Here is a 15,448-nt window from a genome sequence, read left to right on the forward strand (position 1 = left end):
GAATTGTATTGTAATTGTACAGTGCACAGAGCTTTTGGATATCAGGTTAACAAGCCTTCACTATAAAAACCCTGCTCCACCTCCATACTTATACTGGGTTACTGAGAATGCAATACTTTTTGCATAGTGTGCAAAACATTTGTAATAGATAAGGTTTGTTAAATACTTCAAGGTTGGCCCATATACTCAAAGCTCTTTTCTTTTTTATTGCACAAATCTGAACTGAGTTTCAAGAGAACCATCTTACGTTTTGGGGTGATTCTAAGGATTCATATCAAACCCTCTGAAATTAAAGACAAATTTAATGGAAGGCAATTATTATCCAAAGAGACACCACTCCAAAAGAAGCTTACTTTGCAGATGTGCGACTGGTAACATATAAATAGCATTTTTTTAGGTCAATTAATCAGCTTTACTCAGGTATACTCAGTGAATGCAGACATTACAGGCATGATTGGTGTAAGAGGCATCCAGACATTTGACTGATATTTAGAAAATAAATTGTAAAGTCTTACAAGGAAGGATGTTGGGATATCTGTTTTTCTCTCTGTTTTCTTCTTTATTTGCCATTTCAAATGTTCCTTGCATGCATCGGGCTGGTAATGACTATAATGAAAATGTGTAAAGTCAAGGAAATGCAAGAACATCCTGTAATAAACGTTAGCTGCACAGGACTTAAGAAAAGATGTGACAACACACAATGGCCTACATCTAAGATAAGTAATTTCTCGGCACACTGTAATTCTTGAAAAAAAAAAAGTGATTTTTTCCTCATCTTTCTAAAATAGCTCATAACCTTTTGATAACTCAGAACTTCAGCATTACTTTTTAAATTCTAGCTTTGAAGAACACTGTGACTTTTGCTATTTAAGAGAGCAAATAAATTATTGAAACTCAGGCTGCCACTAGAAAACACCAAATGATATGACTCCTCATTATGCTGTCAGAAAGATGTGGGGCGACAGGGCTCTGACTTAGAAATTTGGTTGTATGGATCAAATTTGATCTTAATACATTAATACATTTGAATATTAGCAAAGAAGGTTAAAAAATGTTAAGAAAACTGAATATCAAACATCCACTCCATTCAGTTCAGGGCCTGGGCAAGGGGGATCCAAAGGTGACTTTGTATCGCCTTTATGCCCTGAGCCTAGGGATCGCCTTGGGAGCTGCCGGCCCATTAGGATAACTGAAATGGTACCCAAAATTTAACCAACCTGGTAGTAATCAGCTAAACCTGAGATTGTGAATAAACTCTTAGTCACATACTAAGTACCTGAAAATAAATGCTTTTGTCAGGACAATCAAAATGAGATTAATTAACAGGAAATTAACAGGAAAATATTATGATGTGAAGAAAAAAGGATAGGGAGAAGATGAAGGAGACAGCAATAACTCCCTGACCAGAGAGAATGAGATGGAACCTGCTGGACTGCCTCCAAAACTGTGGAAGGGCATGTGAAAACACTCCCACTCCGCGTGAACACCTGTGAGGTTCGGGGGCGGAGGGGACAGAGAAAGGGGATTGGATGTGGCGTTTTCATTCCAAATTTTTGTTTATTTGAGAGATTTTGCTGCTAGTCTGGACAGAGCCCAATGGGACTAATTTAAAGGGCCAGCTGGGAGAAGCAGATTCAGGGTCACTGCCTGCTACAGTGTCCCTTTATGCTACCAGAATAGTATAAAATGGACTTAGTGTAAATGAGAATCAGGTTCAAGATCTTTGCCTATGTCACAATCCTGACAATTTTTATGCCCTCTCACCACAGTCGCAGTAGTTCTACATTTCAGAACGACAGTCGCTATTTGTGCTTTTTCCCATCCTTCTTTCAAGCTTTTTTTTTTCTTTTTTTTTTCAGGAACTTGATCAAACGGAATATAGCTATATTATGTGAATCACTTAAGAGAAAGATGACAGAGTATCTATTTCAAGAAACACTCAATGCAGCACTCCCTGCCTGATCCTGGCAATGCATTATGTGGAATTCCCCCTTAAAAACACCGATGAAGCAGAGTTCTCAGGACTGAACAACGAATGAATATAACGATGAAGATAAATTGCTTTGGTGTTAATTTTCATCATGGAATAGTAGCATGTTTTTATGTTGGTTTCTGTACACTACTAACAAACTTATGAACATTTTATTAAAAAGGCCAAGAAAAAAACTTAATTAGAACATTTTAAACGTAAGTAAATAATTTATTTTGTTTTTGCATATAAACTTATTCCCTTATTTCCCTCTATGAATAAAGTCCACAAATTTTGAAGTCCCTAATTAACTGTTATGAAAATCATTCAAAAAGAACTTAAAATGTACAACAAAAAAGGACTTGCATTAATAAACACCAGAAAATCTAACTTAATTACCAGTAAATATTTTCAATAAAGCACAAAATACTTACTTCCTCTTTAAACAGTGCTTTTCAACTTGAAAAGTGAGTCAAAATATTCTTGGACATCCTGTCCCCCAATGCTGCATTTTCACTAAAAGAGCACATAAAAACAGTGCAATGGGCTGGATTGCCTCTTCCGACCGTAACCCCTTCTTTCCTCCCCCAGCCACACGGAAAATAGCGAAAGGAGAGAAAACCTCTACAATTACTTCTTAAATAATTCTTCTCTTATGAGACAAGATTTGGTCCTTCAGAACAAGGATCCCCCAGGATCGAAGGATGACAAGACCATGCATGGGTATGCCGTCACTCAAATTATCTACACTCAAGTAACTCCTCTCAAGTTAGCCTACCTCAGGTGGGAGCAGCCATACTGAGAAACCACATTCAAGTTGCTGTGTCCATACTGGTACTGAACTGGTTCTTGTGTGGTGCTAAGACTTCTGGAGAACATATCCCGTCGTTCTTAGTGCTGCAGTAAGCTAAGCTGCTCTATGAATTTTTTCCCAATAAATTATGGGAAAACTTGTCTGTCCTTTTTGGGCAAACGGGGAACTTGGGAAGGCACTGGAGAACCAGTGGCAATTGAGCAGCACTAGACTGTATCCACATGAGAGAGTATTAGTTGTTGATGAGTTATGCTCATTCAAGCTTTAAGTTTAGCCTATATCCCCTCTTGAGTCAAATCAAGGTAAAAGCACCACCACACATGAGTTAAGGGTTTGTATGTGTGGAAAGAACTCAAATTAGAAGCAACACTCGAGTTATAACTTAAGTTAACATTGCATTTAAGACAACTACTATGACAAGACCAAGTGCTTTGTGTCTGCTCATTACTCCCGACAGCCCATGTCTGCCTGGTAACATATCTCCATTGGAACCATACTTCCAGAGCTTCCTGTGACCATAGGTGCCTTGCTATGTTGCCAAGAGGGGGGTGGGGAGTTGAACTGTGAAGGAGCATTCATCTTTTCTACCTATTTCCACAAGGGCACACAGTGCATCTGTCCCCATTCAACATGCACGCCCCATGGTGCATCTGTCCTGCCTAGTCCCCACACCCTTCTCCAATTCAGATCCTGAGGACTTAGAGGAATCCTGGAGAAGGCGGTTCTGCCGTGAAGACAGCTGAGTCCCCTCCCCCCATGCACTCACTCTCATATGAGATCCATCTGGAGGCCATGATCTCACCCAACATGTTTACATTGTTTAAAAAGTCATTCTTTCTTCTCTGTAAGTTTGAATGGCACCTGAACCAAACCACAGTGAAATGTTTTACAGGAACTCCTTACTCACCATTGTAGTTATGTTCCTGAAAAATGCGACTTTAAGTGAAACGATGTTAAGCGAATCCAACTTCCCCATAAGAATTCATGTAAATGAGGGAGTTAGGTTCCGGGGAAATTTTTTTCACCAGAAAAAATTCTATATTTTATAGTACATATACATATATACACACACATATCTCTATCTCGATATAATGCTGTCCTCGGGAGCCAAAAAATCTTACCACATTATAGGTGAAACTGTGTGACATCAAATTTGCTTTGATCCGTCAGAGTGCACAGCCCCACCCCTTCCCGGGGCACTGCTTTACCGCGTTATATCCTAATTTGTGTTATATCGTGTGGCGTTATATCGGGGTAGAGGGGTGTGTGTGTGTGTACACACACACACATACACACACATACATGGAGTATAAGTTTTAAACAAACAATTTAATACTGGTACACAGTGATGATGATTGTGAAGCTTGGTTGAGGTGGAGGAGTCAGAGGGTGGGATATTTCCAAGGGAATGCTTTACTGCTAAATGAACTAGCAATTGACTGAGCCCTCAAGGGTTAACTCTCTCAACACTCTACAAGGCAGCAGGAAAGGCGGGAGGGAAGACAGAGAAAAAAATGCGTATTTCCCCTTTAAGTAGCTGACCCCAGGCTTAAGTACACTGCCTTGTTAATTAAATCAGCTTGCTGAGACTTGAGATGGCAGCTACTGCCCAGACGCTTCCTCCTTCCTTCGTGTGTCCCCCCTGCTCTATGGAAGATAGGGTAAGCAGGATGCAGGAGCAGGGGGGAGGGGGAGACACCCTGACATTAGCCCCCATTTTCCCCTCTCCCCCCACACAGCAAGCAGGAGTCTCTGGGAGCAGCTCCAAGGCAGAGGGCAGGAGCAGCACATGGCACTGGGGGGAGGGACAGCTGCTGCATAGGAAACTTAGGGGAGTGGGGAGCTCATAGGGGAAGCTGAGACGGGGGCTGCTGGTCCACCCTGGTTCCAACCACCCACCAGCTAGCTGCAATGGGCTGCTCTTCCTGCAAGCAGTGGACAAAACATGCAACATTAGAAGGGAGCACTTCACAACTTTAAATGAGCATGTTCCCTAATTGATCAGCAACTTAACATCGAAACAACGTTAACCGGAATGACTTTAAGTGAGGAGTTCCTGTATAACTTTCAGAAAAGAATGATTATACACTATAATGTTCAACATCTCCACTTTAATTATAACTGTATTTTTAGTGAGGCCTGATCCTGCCAACATCTATGCATCTGGCAAATCGCATTGAGTGTGCTTAGAAAAATAAAATGGGATAAAGAATACACATGCCAAACACATCTGCTCAGTCACTGCCCTCATGTCATACTCCTTCCCTCGTACTCCATTTGTATTTTTGTCTGACTGTCATGTATTTACATGAGGAATCTCACTGGCTCCAACGGGACTACTGACATGCTTCAAGTTAATCAGGGCCTTAAACTGCAGGATCAGGGCCTTAAACTATAAATTCTCTGAGGCAGTAACCTGGTCCTCGTACATGTCTGCAAGCGCGCTTGGTGCTTTTCTGCTATGTAAATAAATAAATAATAAATATAAATAAGGCACATTGGGGGTGTGGGGGGTGCAAAAACCCAAGCAAACTAGATAACATATTTGTATTTAATTATTTGCCGTGAAGAAAGGCAGCAGATGAATGCTGTTTTTTCCACATACAAACAGAAAAATGAAACACTTATAGGGCAGAATTCTGTTACTTACTTTCAGGATCCTACTTGCATTTCATTTAGATAGATATACATTGAACGTTTAAAAAAGGGCTATCAAAGGCTCCAGGTGCCTTTGCCGTGCCATCCTCATCCACTTCCTGCTCCCGATGACCAGTTTGCAACCCAGATCCACCAGACCCTGAACAATGTGGTTAGTTAAAACTACAGAATGGCCTCCCCTATCTCAAGGACTGCATTTATGTTCTGGAGGGACAACCCAAGCTTCAGATATTGAACCTATTGCAGGCCATTTGGGACAATTCAAGACCTGCAATCCGGGCTTGCGGAGCTTCTGGTGGACAGGCCTACAAGCTTACATCAAGAATTATATAAGGTCCTGCAACTATACCCAGAAACCATGATCATCTCCTTCAGCCTCTGCCCACACCTCCACAACCTTCATCTACTATATCAGTTGACTTTATTGTAGAACTGCCATGCTCCCAGGGACACACTGTAATCCTGGCTGTTGTTGACCTCCTAACAACAATGGCACTCTTTAACCTGTACAATACTGATCCTACCATATGGGACATGGCTCAGCTCTTCTTGCAAAATTCTTCTGCTACCCTGGGTTAACAACAGGCATTATCATCAGACTGGGGGTCTCAGTTTATCTCCTGACTCTAGCTGGAATTTCTCAGACTCCTTGGCATCGAATCCCTCTTCTCATCCTCTTATCACTGATATACTAATGGGCAAATAGAAAAGGCCAATCAAATCTTGAAGCAGTATCTTTACTGCCTTCCACCAGGATAACCGGCTTCCTTTGCTATGCTATGCTGAATTCGCACGTAACAATGCAATCCACACCCTAGGACAACATATCCCATTCTTTGCAAACAATGGCTTTCAGACCCACTTCCACCTAGACTTGCCCGTGAGATCTCCAGTACTGACCACTGAGAATTCAGCTGCCCACCTATACCGGGTGCACTGGGAGCACACAGAACACCTGCAGTCTGCTAAAGAAGCCTACAAACATCATGTAGACCTGGCCAAATCTGGCTGTAGGAGATAAGGTGTGGCTCTCTGCCCAGAACCTTAAATCAAGCTGCCCATCTGCCAAACTAGACTGTTAATACCTGAATCCTTTCAAGATTACTTAGCAGGTGAACCCAGTGGCCTTCTGGTTACAGCTCCACAAATCCTTGAAGATCACCCATCTTTCACATCTCACTTTTAAAGCCCTATACTGAGAACTCATACCCAAAGTGCTCCAATCCTCTACTGCCACTCATAACAGTCCATGGACAGGAGGAGTACTTGGTCCTCTGAGTCCTCGACTCTTGGAAAATTAAGGGAAGATTCTGGTACATGGTGGACTCAGAAGGATGCAGTCCGGATGAGTGGTCTTGGGAACCAGAATAGAACATCCACACCCTGGACCTGTTCTGAAAGTTCTGCTGGAGGTACCTCTAGAAACCAGGTCCCGAGGACACTAAGAGTTGTCCTTGAGGGCTTGCAGCAGAGTCAATTTGAAAGCGGGGCTTGCAGCAGAATCAGTCTCCAGGCAACCAAATTAGCATAACTGGCCTGTAGTAGGCTGCCTGATTGGTTATGCCACCTGATTGGTTGGAAAAATCAACGGACCAGCTCTTAATCCCAGCAGCAGTTCAGCGACTGTTCAAAGCATTCACCCATGGCTGCGACTGCTTCTGCTTATTCCCAGTCTTGCTCCTGCCTTGTTCCAACCCTACCCCTGCCTTGCCTCATTGCAGCCTCAGATTTGAAGCTTGGCTCTGACCAATGACTTCAACTCTGCTCCTACTCTGACCCTTGGCCTCTAATTCCAGCTCTGATCCTTAGCTCCTATTCCTGGCTCCTGTTCCAACTGCTAAGTATGACTCCTGCTCCAACCTCTAGGGACAACTGCTCACATTCTGGTCTTTGACAATACCAAGTGTAGAGCAAACAACTGATAGAATGTAATCCGCATCTTCCATGCAAGCAGCTGCAAGCTGCCGTGTGGTTATTATAATGCTAAAAAGCCATCAAGAATACCTCACTGACCATTCTTCTCAATGTTTTAATATATTTCTTTGCATGTGAACCTACATAAATAGATCTCTTACCATGGTAGTCAGACTCATTCAGTTTGCAAGCAAAAGTTTCACATATTTAGAGAACGCTGTAGAATACGAGCAAAGCAACGCACATTTTAAAACAAAAATAGATTGCCAGGTTTCACCACTGACTATACCGGGGGGGGTTAATTAGGAGAGTCAACATTCACAAATGTGCTAGTGCACTGGGATACAACTCTTCTTAAATTAACATTTAAAAAAAATGTTACTCAGGTAACCCTGTCATTTGATAGTGACTACACTGCACATGCAGCAGCAGTACAAACACATGTCAAACATATAATCAAATCACCAACATAAAAAAAAAATGCTGCCAATTATGAAGCTCACTTAATACGGTTTTTCAGTACTAAGGGCACCACCTTACGCTATCTAAGGGCATGTCTACACTTGCCATTTAAAGCGGAAAAAGTCTCTTTTTTGCACAAAACTCATGGGAATGTCTACACTTATCAATGACTTTTTGCAGTGAAACTGAACCACCTCCGTGAGATGCATACAGGTCTTACTGGTGATGCTTTTGCAGTGATGTGCAAGTGAAGACATGTTCTTCTTGTTTACAGAGCTTTTAGCCTCCTGAGGATATCCCATAGTGCCTAGGTGACCACTCTGGCAAGCAGCTCTGCTGCTCTGCGTGCCAGGTAAACAGAAATCCACCCCTCCCCATGTAAAGCCCCAGAAACTTTGAAATTCCCCTTCCTGTTTTCTTGGAAAGTGCTCACTGATCATCTGGCCAGATGACAATGCCTGCTCCATGGAGCAAACGATCCCCTGCTTGGAACAATGCAGAGCTACTGGAGCTGATCAGTGTTTGGGGAGAGGAGGCTGTGCAGGGACCCAAGATGCCCCAGGATCCCCCTTCCCCGGTGCCAAGGCCTGTCGTCAAAATGGAGAGAGCTGCACTGTGGGATAGCAGCCCTCATTGCACTGCTCTTATCAGCGATGGAAGTGCTGCTAATGTAAACACTCTCTGATGCCTGAGGAATTAAGTGAGTACACAAACCAGCTCTTTTCTTTTGCAGGTTCCCTATCACCGGTGAAACTTACAGTGGGAAAACTCTGCAAGTGTAGACATACCCTAATAATAGTTGCGTATTGGCCCAGTTGAGTCTGCATTTAACATACTATATACGGTTCTAAGCTGCTCAGTTCTGCCATGTGGTGTTGAGGGAAGTGAAAATAAGTGGGTGTGGAATGGCCCCTGAAATTGCAGAAGCTTGGGAGTGGACCCAACACGGCATATAGTAACTCGTCACTTCACGTTGTAGTTATGTTCCTGAAAATTGCAACTAAGTGAAACGACTTTAAGCGAATCCAATTTCCCCATAAAAATTAATGTAAATAGGGGGGTTAGGTTCTAGGGAATTTTTTTTTTGGCAGACAAAAAGCATTATATAAGTTTTAAACAATTTTTTAACAAGCAATTTAATACTGCGCTGGGGGGAGTAGTGTGCACGTGCTGTGTGCTTACAAACATACTGCACTAAACAGTACTATCGTTGGGAGGCGCCCCCGCCTTACCCCACACAGCCACAGCCCATTGGCACTGCAGACAATGAGGTAGGCAAGAAGCTGAAGGTGCTGTAGGCTAGGAGAAGCACATTGCGCAGCAGCGGCAGCTTCCCCTACTCTGCAAGCACCAGGGGCTGGTGGGGGACTCAATCCTCAGCCTGCCCACTCCCTCCCTCCCCCCAGGCTCCCGTTCTTGACCTGCCTCTTCCCCTCCCCGCCTCCTCCCCCTTTACTTCCCACGCTGCATCCTCGCTCCTCCCTCCCCTCCCTTCTAAATGCCTGCTCCACCCCACTCCCTCCTGCTTGGGGCAATCAGCTGGCTTGCAGTGTTTAGGGGACAGGAGGGAGGGGGGAGAAGACAGGACTTGGCGTGCAAGCTCCCCCTCCTTCCCCCCCGCCTGCTGCCCAGGGCAATCAGCTGGCTTGTGGCATTCAAGAGGCAGGGGAGGGAGGAGGAGACTGCGCGCTGAGTCCTCGCTCCTCCCCTCTCCCTCCTGCCCCCAAAACGCCACAAGCCAGCTGATTGCAGCAGTGGGTGGAGGAGGCGCTGATCTGTGGGGTCTACCAGCAAGCGGGAGGCACTGTGGGGAGGGGGGGGCGTAGGGAGGCTGCCAGCTGTGAAGGAAGCAGGCAGCCAAACAACGTTAAGAGTGGAGCATTGCACAACTTTTAATGAGCATGTTCCCTAACTGATCAGCAACATAACAATGAAACAATGTTAACTGGGACAACTTAAAGTGAGGAGTTACTGTACTTCCCCCTACCTCCACAAGAGCTGGGTAAAATCCATCTATACAGCCAGCATACAACTGTCAATCTGGGGTAATGGGGAGTAAACACGCTGTCTTTCTGACAAAGCAAAATACCTCAGGAAAGCCTTCTTGCTCAGGCATCCAACTGAACCAGGGCTCCCCTGCCAATAATGCTGCTGAGAAGTGGGTTTACTGGAGAACTGCTGAGAGGCACTCACACTCCTTACAAATGGCACGCAGATCTGAGCAGAACCCCAAAGAGCAGAGTTTCCCAAAGATCACTGAGCTATACTGGTTTAAAAGGCCTTGGCTCTCTTGTCCCCTGAGCCATAAGCTTCTCCCTACAGAGGGGAGACTATCATTCTCAGAGGCTTGAATGCTGCAGAGCTTTCTATCTTCCCTCCCTTTCCTCTGAGGGAGGAGGGCATCAAGACTGAAGAGTTTAAGATCCCAGACTCTGATAAAATAAAACAGTTCAGTTTTTCCAAATGTGACTCAGTATCACAACACTAATTAGAATTTATAACTTTTTCAGTAAAACAGGTGCCTGTACTCTTTAGCATCAAGGAAGGGAGAGAAAGACAGAGAGACACAGCTCAGTGGATTAGAGTTCTATTTTGAGACACTTCTGTGTTCAAACTCAGGAGAGAGCACAAATGAGAATCGGTTTAGTTCTCCAGCATAAGCCCTAGTGGACATTTGTCCCCATGGCTAAACAACTGTACAATCCAACACATGTAACAGTATCTCTAAGGACCAGAACAGAAATAACTGGGTGTTAAACATGAGTAATGAAGAGCATTGGCAAGCTGTGTGGAGAAGCTTACACTGTACTTGTGTAACACAGACAGATCCTGGTCGTCAGCAGACGGGACTGAACCTGAGCCTCTCCTTCATGACCTAAAAGCCAACTGGCTCTTTGCTAAGGCTGTTGAGCAGACTCATTAATCACTAAGTGGTCTCAGTGGTTTACAATGGCTCTGGTGGTGCCATGGCCCCAGACCACACTTGGAAGGGAGTTGTGGTTTGCACGCTGCTGTGTACCACTGGGGCCCTGGGACCTCCACAGACAGCTGCACTATTAGTCCCAGAATGCTCTGCGCCATGTTGCCAGCTGCCCCAGCTGAAGTGGGCGGAGTGGACCAAAAAGAAATCCCAAGCAAGAAAATGGTCTGGTGCAGGGAGAGGATTCCTGGCACTAATCCCGCTGAACCCTCCCATCCCCCTTGGGGCATGGGGTGGGAGCTCCTGGCTCCCCCCACCCACGAATCTCCCCCATTTTCCTGGGCAGTGGGGAGCTGGGGGCAGCTGTGGTACTGTAACTCCTAGGTAGTGTGCAGCCCCCCAGTGACCGTGATGCCTGGAGGCTCCTGGGCACTGTCTCGACCCTGTAACTTCAGGGTGGGGGGTGGTTGTCTGTGTTCCCTGGGAGCAAGGGGGACAGTGACAGCGGGGCTTGTCAATGCTGGCTGCTGCGCCCTCTGACAATGGGAATGCCCAGAAACTGCCCCCCTGCAATTCAAGGAGGAGAGGGGAAGCAGCATGGTTTGGGGAGAAAGGGGCAGTTGTGGGGCAATCAGGGAGAAGATGATGACTCTGTGTGGGGGGTGTAGGAGAAGCAGGATATTAAGGTGGGGGTTGGTGTGGCAGGGGGCAGAGGGAGGGAGAGGAAAGTCTGAGTTGAAGGTGGTGGTTGGCTCAGGGTTGGGGGGTAGTAGAAGGGAGGGAAGTGACAGCCCTGGGATTAAAGTGTGAGGCGGTGGGCAGAAGCAGGGAGATTGAGGAGAGCCTTTCTTTGGGGTGAGGATAGTAGGAGGGACGGGAAGTGGGGGAGGAGAGCCCAGGTGTGAAGGTTGGGGTAGGAGCTTGAGGCTGGACTGTGGTAGCCTTTGTGGTAAAGTGTGTGTGTGTGTGTCTCCCAGTGGCCTTTCCTTCTTGCAAAAGATGGGCACCAGCAATTTTCCTCCCCACACTCTGCCCCAAAGTTTTGTAAACATTTTACCAAAGTAGAAAATGCTGCTTTCAAAAAATGTATTTATGAAACATAACTTTGGGTAGAGGAGGCATTGGTGAGAAGATGCAAGTGCGATATCACTGACCGCTACATCCGGACTTAATATGGCTCATAAGTGTGTTAATTAAGCACTTGTGTTCAGGGCCCCAAGCAGGTGCTGAGTGTTTAAACAAAAAAGACAAAACTAACAAACAACTCCCCTCCACACACACCAAATTCAGTGGTATTCTGGGTTCACTGACGTTAGTCCAGTTTGTTCTCCAGGGGCTGAGTGGAGGTCTCAGTCAAGTGTGGCTTCAAATATCTTATTTTGTTTTTGAATAAATGTTTTCATCTCCATCCCAGCAATACCACATTTACTATGTCATGCCAGGCCCACACTTGGAAGGGGCTCATCACAACCACATGGGGGCCCACAAATATGTTTGGCGCCAGGCCCACAAAAGGTCAATCCGGCCCTGGACCATCTCAGTGCCACTAGAGAGGAGAGAACATCACACTCAGAAGGTGTGTGGGTTACACTTGCCCAGCATTCCCCATGCAATAAGTGCCAATGTCACACACATTTAATTACAAAAACCCAACAACATTTTTTGGGTTCATATCCATTCTTGCTTTCCTATGTCTCTTCTCTGTGATAAAAAATGACACAGAAAACAAGCAGACTTACATTAAATTCTTCCCGAAACTGTTTCCCATCATCTGCTGACCTTATCCGTATTTCTTCCTCCAGATGCTCCACTGGAATAGGAAAGTACTTCTTTGGGCCAGAGGGAGACCTGCTGAGCAGCATCACCCTTTGCTGTTCTGTCAAACCAGAGAAAATAAATGTCAAAAGTATATTCAGAACGAGGGACAACTAATTACACCTCTACTCTGATATAACACGATCCTTGGGAGCCGAAAAATCTCACCGCCTAACATGTGAGTCTGCGTTATATCAGGTTTGGGTCGGTACGCCGGACTGGACTGGCTTCCCTGGCAGTGATTTAAAGGGCCTGGTGCTCCAGCACTGTGGGGAGCCCCGGGCCGTTTAAATCACCGCCGGAGCTCTGGCAGCGGGGCTTGGGCGGGGATTAAAAAGACCCGGGGCTCCCCGCAGTGGCCAGAGCCCCAGGACCTTTAAATCATCATCTGAGCCTGACTGCCAGAGCCCCGGCAGGGATTTAAAGGGCCTGGTGCTCCAGCTGCTGCAGGGAGCCCTGGGCCCTTTAAATCACCGCCGGAGCTCTGGCAGCGGGACTCAGGCAGGGATTTAAAGGCCCCAGGGCTCCCCACAGTGGCCAGAGCCCCGGGCCCTTTAAATCACCACCGGAGCTCTGGCAGCGGAACTCAGGCAGAGATTTAAAGGCCCCAGGGCTCCCCACAGTGGCCAGAGCCCTGGGCCCTTTAAATCACCACTGGAGCTCTGGCAGCGGGGCTTGGGCAGTGACTTAAAAGGCCCAGGGTGCCACATGAATTCGGCTATAATGCGGTAAAGCAGCAGGCTCGGGTGGAACTTTAAAGGGCCCGGGGCTCCTCGCTGCTTTACCACGTTATATCCGAATTCGTGTTATATTGGATGGCATTCTATCGGGGTAGAGATGTATTCCATTAATCAAATGATGATACAATTAGTTTTGTGAAACATCTTGGAAAAAGGAACAGAATGCCTCTTACAAAATGTGAATCAAACTAGTGAGACAAGGTGGGTGAGGTAATATCTCTTATTGAGCCAACATCCTAAGACTGACACGGCTACAATTATACTATAGTCAAACTAACGACAGAGCTGATTTCCATAAAAATACAGTAAAAAGCCGAGAGATTTCTCTGAACGCACACTTGATTAAAACAATCCTCAGAAGCCTGTGTCCTAATGTTAATAATTAGAGTTTCTGACTTTACTTTGTAACAGAATAAAAATCTGACGAAACATCACATGGGGAGGCAATAGGATCCCTCAGTTCCTCATACTCACTGTGAGGTGTGGGGATTGGAGGAGAAATTTGTTTAAAATACTCAGTTTAAGGAAAATAATTATTAAATCTATTTTACAAATGGTTTTATTTCTCCAAAATAAGCCAGACACCAGAAATGCTGTAATATTTACAATAACTACAATTAGGTAAGTGTTTTGGTCTCAATAAACTGCTTTAAGAAGGTAACAAATTCATGAGACTTGTTTGAAGCATTTCTATTGCATCTTTAACCAAAAGTATAGGAAGCATCAGTGCTTTAATTTAGTTTCTGTCCCAAAACAGTGGAAAACAATATTTGTGCCATGTAGACAGTAGTCTGCATTTAAACAGGACCTGAATTTTGAAAGAATACTTTTCCACCTGCAATTCATTGTAGGCACCAATACATACCTGCAAAAATGCAAACACGTGGTCTGGTCTTTCTGCACCAAGCACAGATCAAGAAAAAAAGGGAGTTCAGTCCCAAGTTGCTGGCCGCTCTGAGGCCATGTCTATACTATCGCGGTAAATTGACCTAAGCTATGCAACTTCAGCTACATGAATAATGTAGCTGGAGTTGACGTAGCTTAGGTCGAGTTATTGCGGGGTTCACACTATGCTGGGTCGACAGGAGACACTCTCCAGTCAACTTAACTTACTCTTCTTGTTCGGAGTACAGTACCAGGGTCAACTAGAGAGCAATCTGCGGGTCGATTTAGCGGGTCTAGTGAAGCTGTTTAGCTAAAGTGGCTGTTCTAGCAGACCAAGGTGCTCCAGCATGTTTCTTTTACAGCAATTACCTCCCTATGGGATGCTTTGTGTAGCATCTGACACCCTGGAATTCCCTTGCACCAGCCGGCTAGATCTGCTAGCTTTATGACAATTGTGCACAGGTAGACTGGTTAGAAAATTAGATCCAGTGTGCAAACATATTGTATTTTAAAACAACAGTGAAGTAGAAAAATTTTGAAATCATGGTAGAGGAAGCTTCCCTGAGATTAGAAACTTTGTTTAAAAGAAAAACAAAACACTTCCCTAGAAACAGACAGTGACAACGCTACTTTCAACAACCATGCTGCTTAATAGTTCATGTAGTAGCCATTCCACAGAGTAACAGCGTTCTGCTTGATGGCTAGTATATCTCAATACATTGGAAACATCAATGCTGTTTTAACTGATGTTAGGAAATTTAACACTGAACAGGAAGTTACGCTCATTTGGTTTATATTTAGAATTGTGAATACAGTAAACTGTTTTTCAGTTTGCATGTAGTAACATGAAAGCCACAGAAAATGCAGGTAATTCTCCCTTGTGATTACTTTTTCCCTTTTTTTTTTAAAATTGTTTACTCCCTCGTCATTATGGCATGAGTAATATATGGATGACCTATAATTCCCCAGCAACTTCGCCATCTTTTAATCTTTATTGTGCTTGATGGTCCAAATCTAGTCTAATTTGCTATGCTCTTAATAAAAACATCTGAAAATCTATTGGTGAATATTTTCAATTTTTGGACTTCATCTTTTTAAAAAAATTCTATTCTCTTACATTACCTTCCCACTCATCCCCCTTAGACTTTTTAATCTGGTCACAGAGTTACAAAGTAGTCCTTCATGCATATGTCTTTTTTCTTTTTTAACACAAATGTTTCTATCCTTTTTTCTTCAGCTGAAAACTGGTGCAGATAACTCAGCTGTCATGA

The 15,448-nt window shown here is 44.6% G+C and overlaps 1 protein-coding gene across 7 annotated transcripts in view; it reads right to left on the reverse strand.

Annotated features, from left to right (window-relative positions):
- Nucleotides 1-15,448, reverse strand: part of PTPRE (protein tyrosine phosphatase receptor type E) — a 181,654-nt gene that overhangs the window by 57,882 nt on the left and 108,324 nt on the right. For 6 of the 7 annotated variants that reach the window (XM_050959414.1, XM_050959415.1, XM_050959416.1 and 3 more), the window contains 2 exons: nt 12,477-12,613; nt 516-606 (listed from right to left, as the gene is read on the reverse strand). In XM_050959414.1, coding sequence (XP_050815371.1) covers nt 516-606; nt 12,477-12,613 — 228 coding nt within the window. Of the gene's footprint in view, nt 1-515; nt 607-2,403; nt 2,492-12,476; nt 12,614-15,448 lie in introns of those variants that run through there. The other variant, XM_050959419.1, reaches the window with a different exon arrangement.

Source organism: Gopherus flavomarginatus, chromosome 6 (assembly GCF_025201925.1).
Source record: "Gopherus flavomarginatus isolate rGopFla2 chromosome 6, rGopFla2.mat.asm, whole genome shotgun sequence".
In the NCBI taxonomy this organism is placed as follows: Eukaryota; Metazoa; Chordata; order Testudines; family Testudinidae; genus Gopherus; species Gopherus flavomarginatus.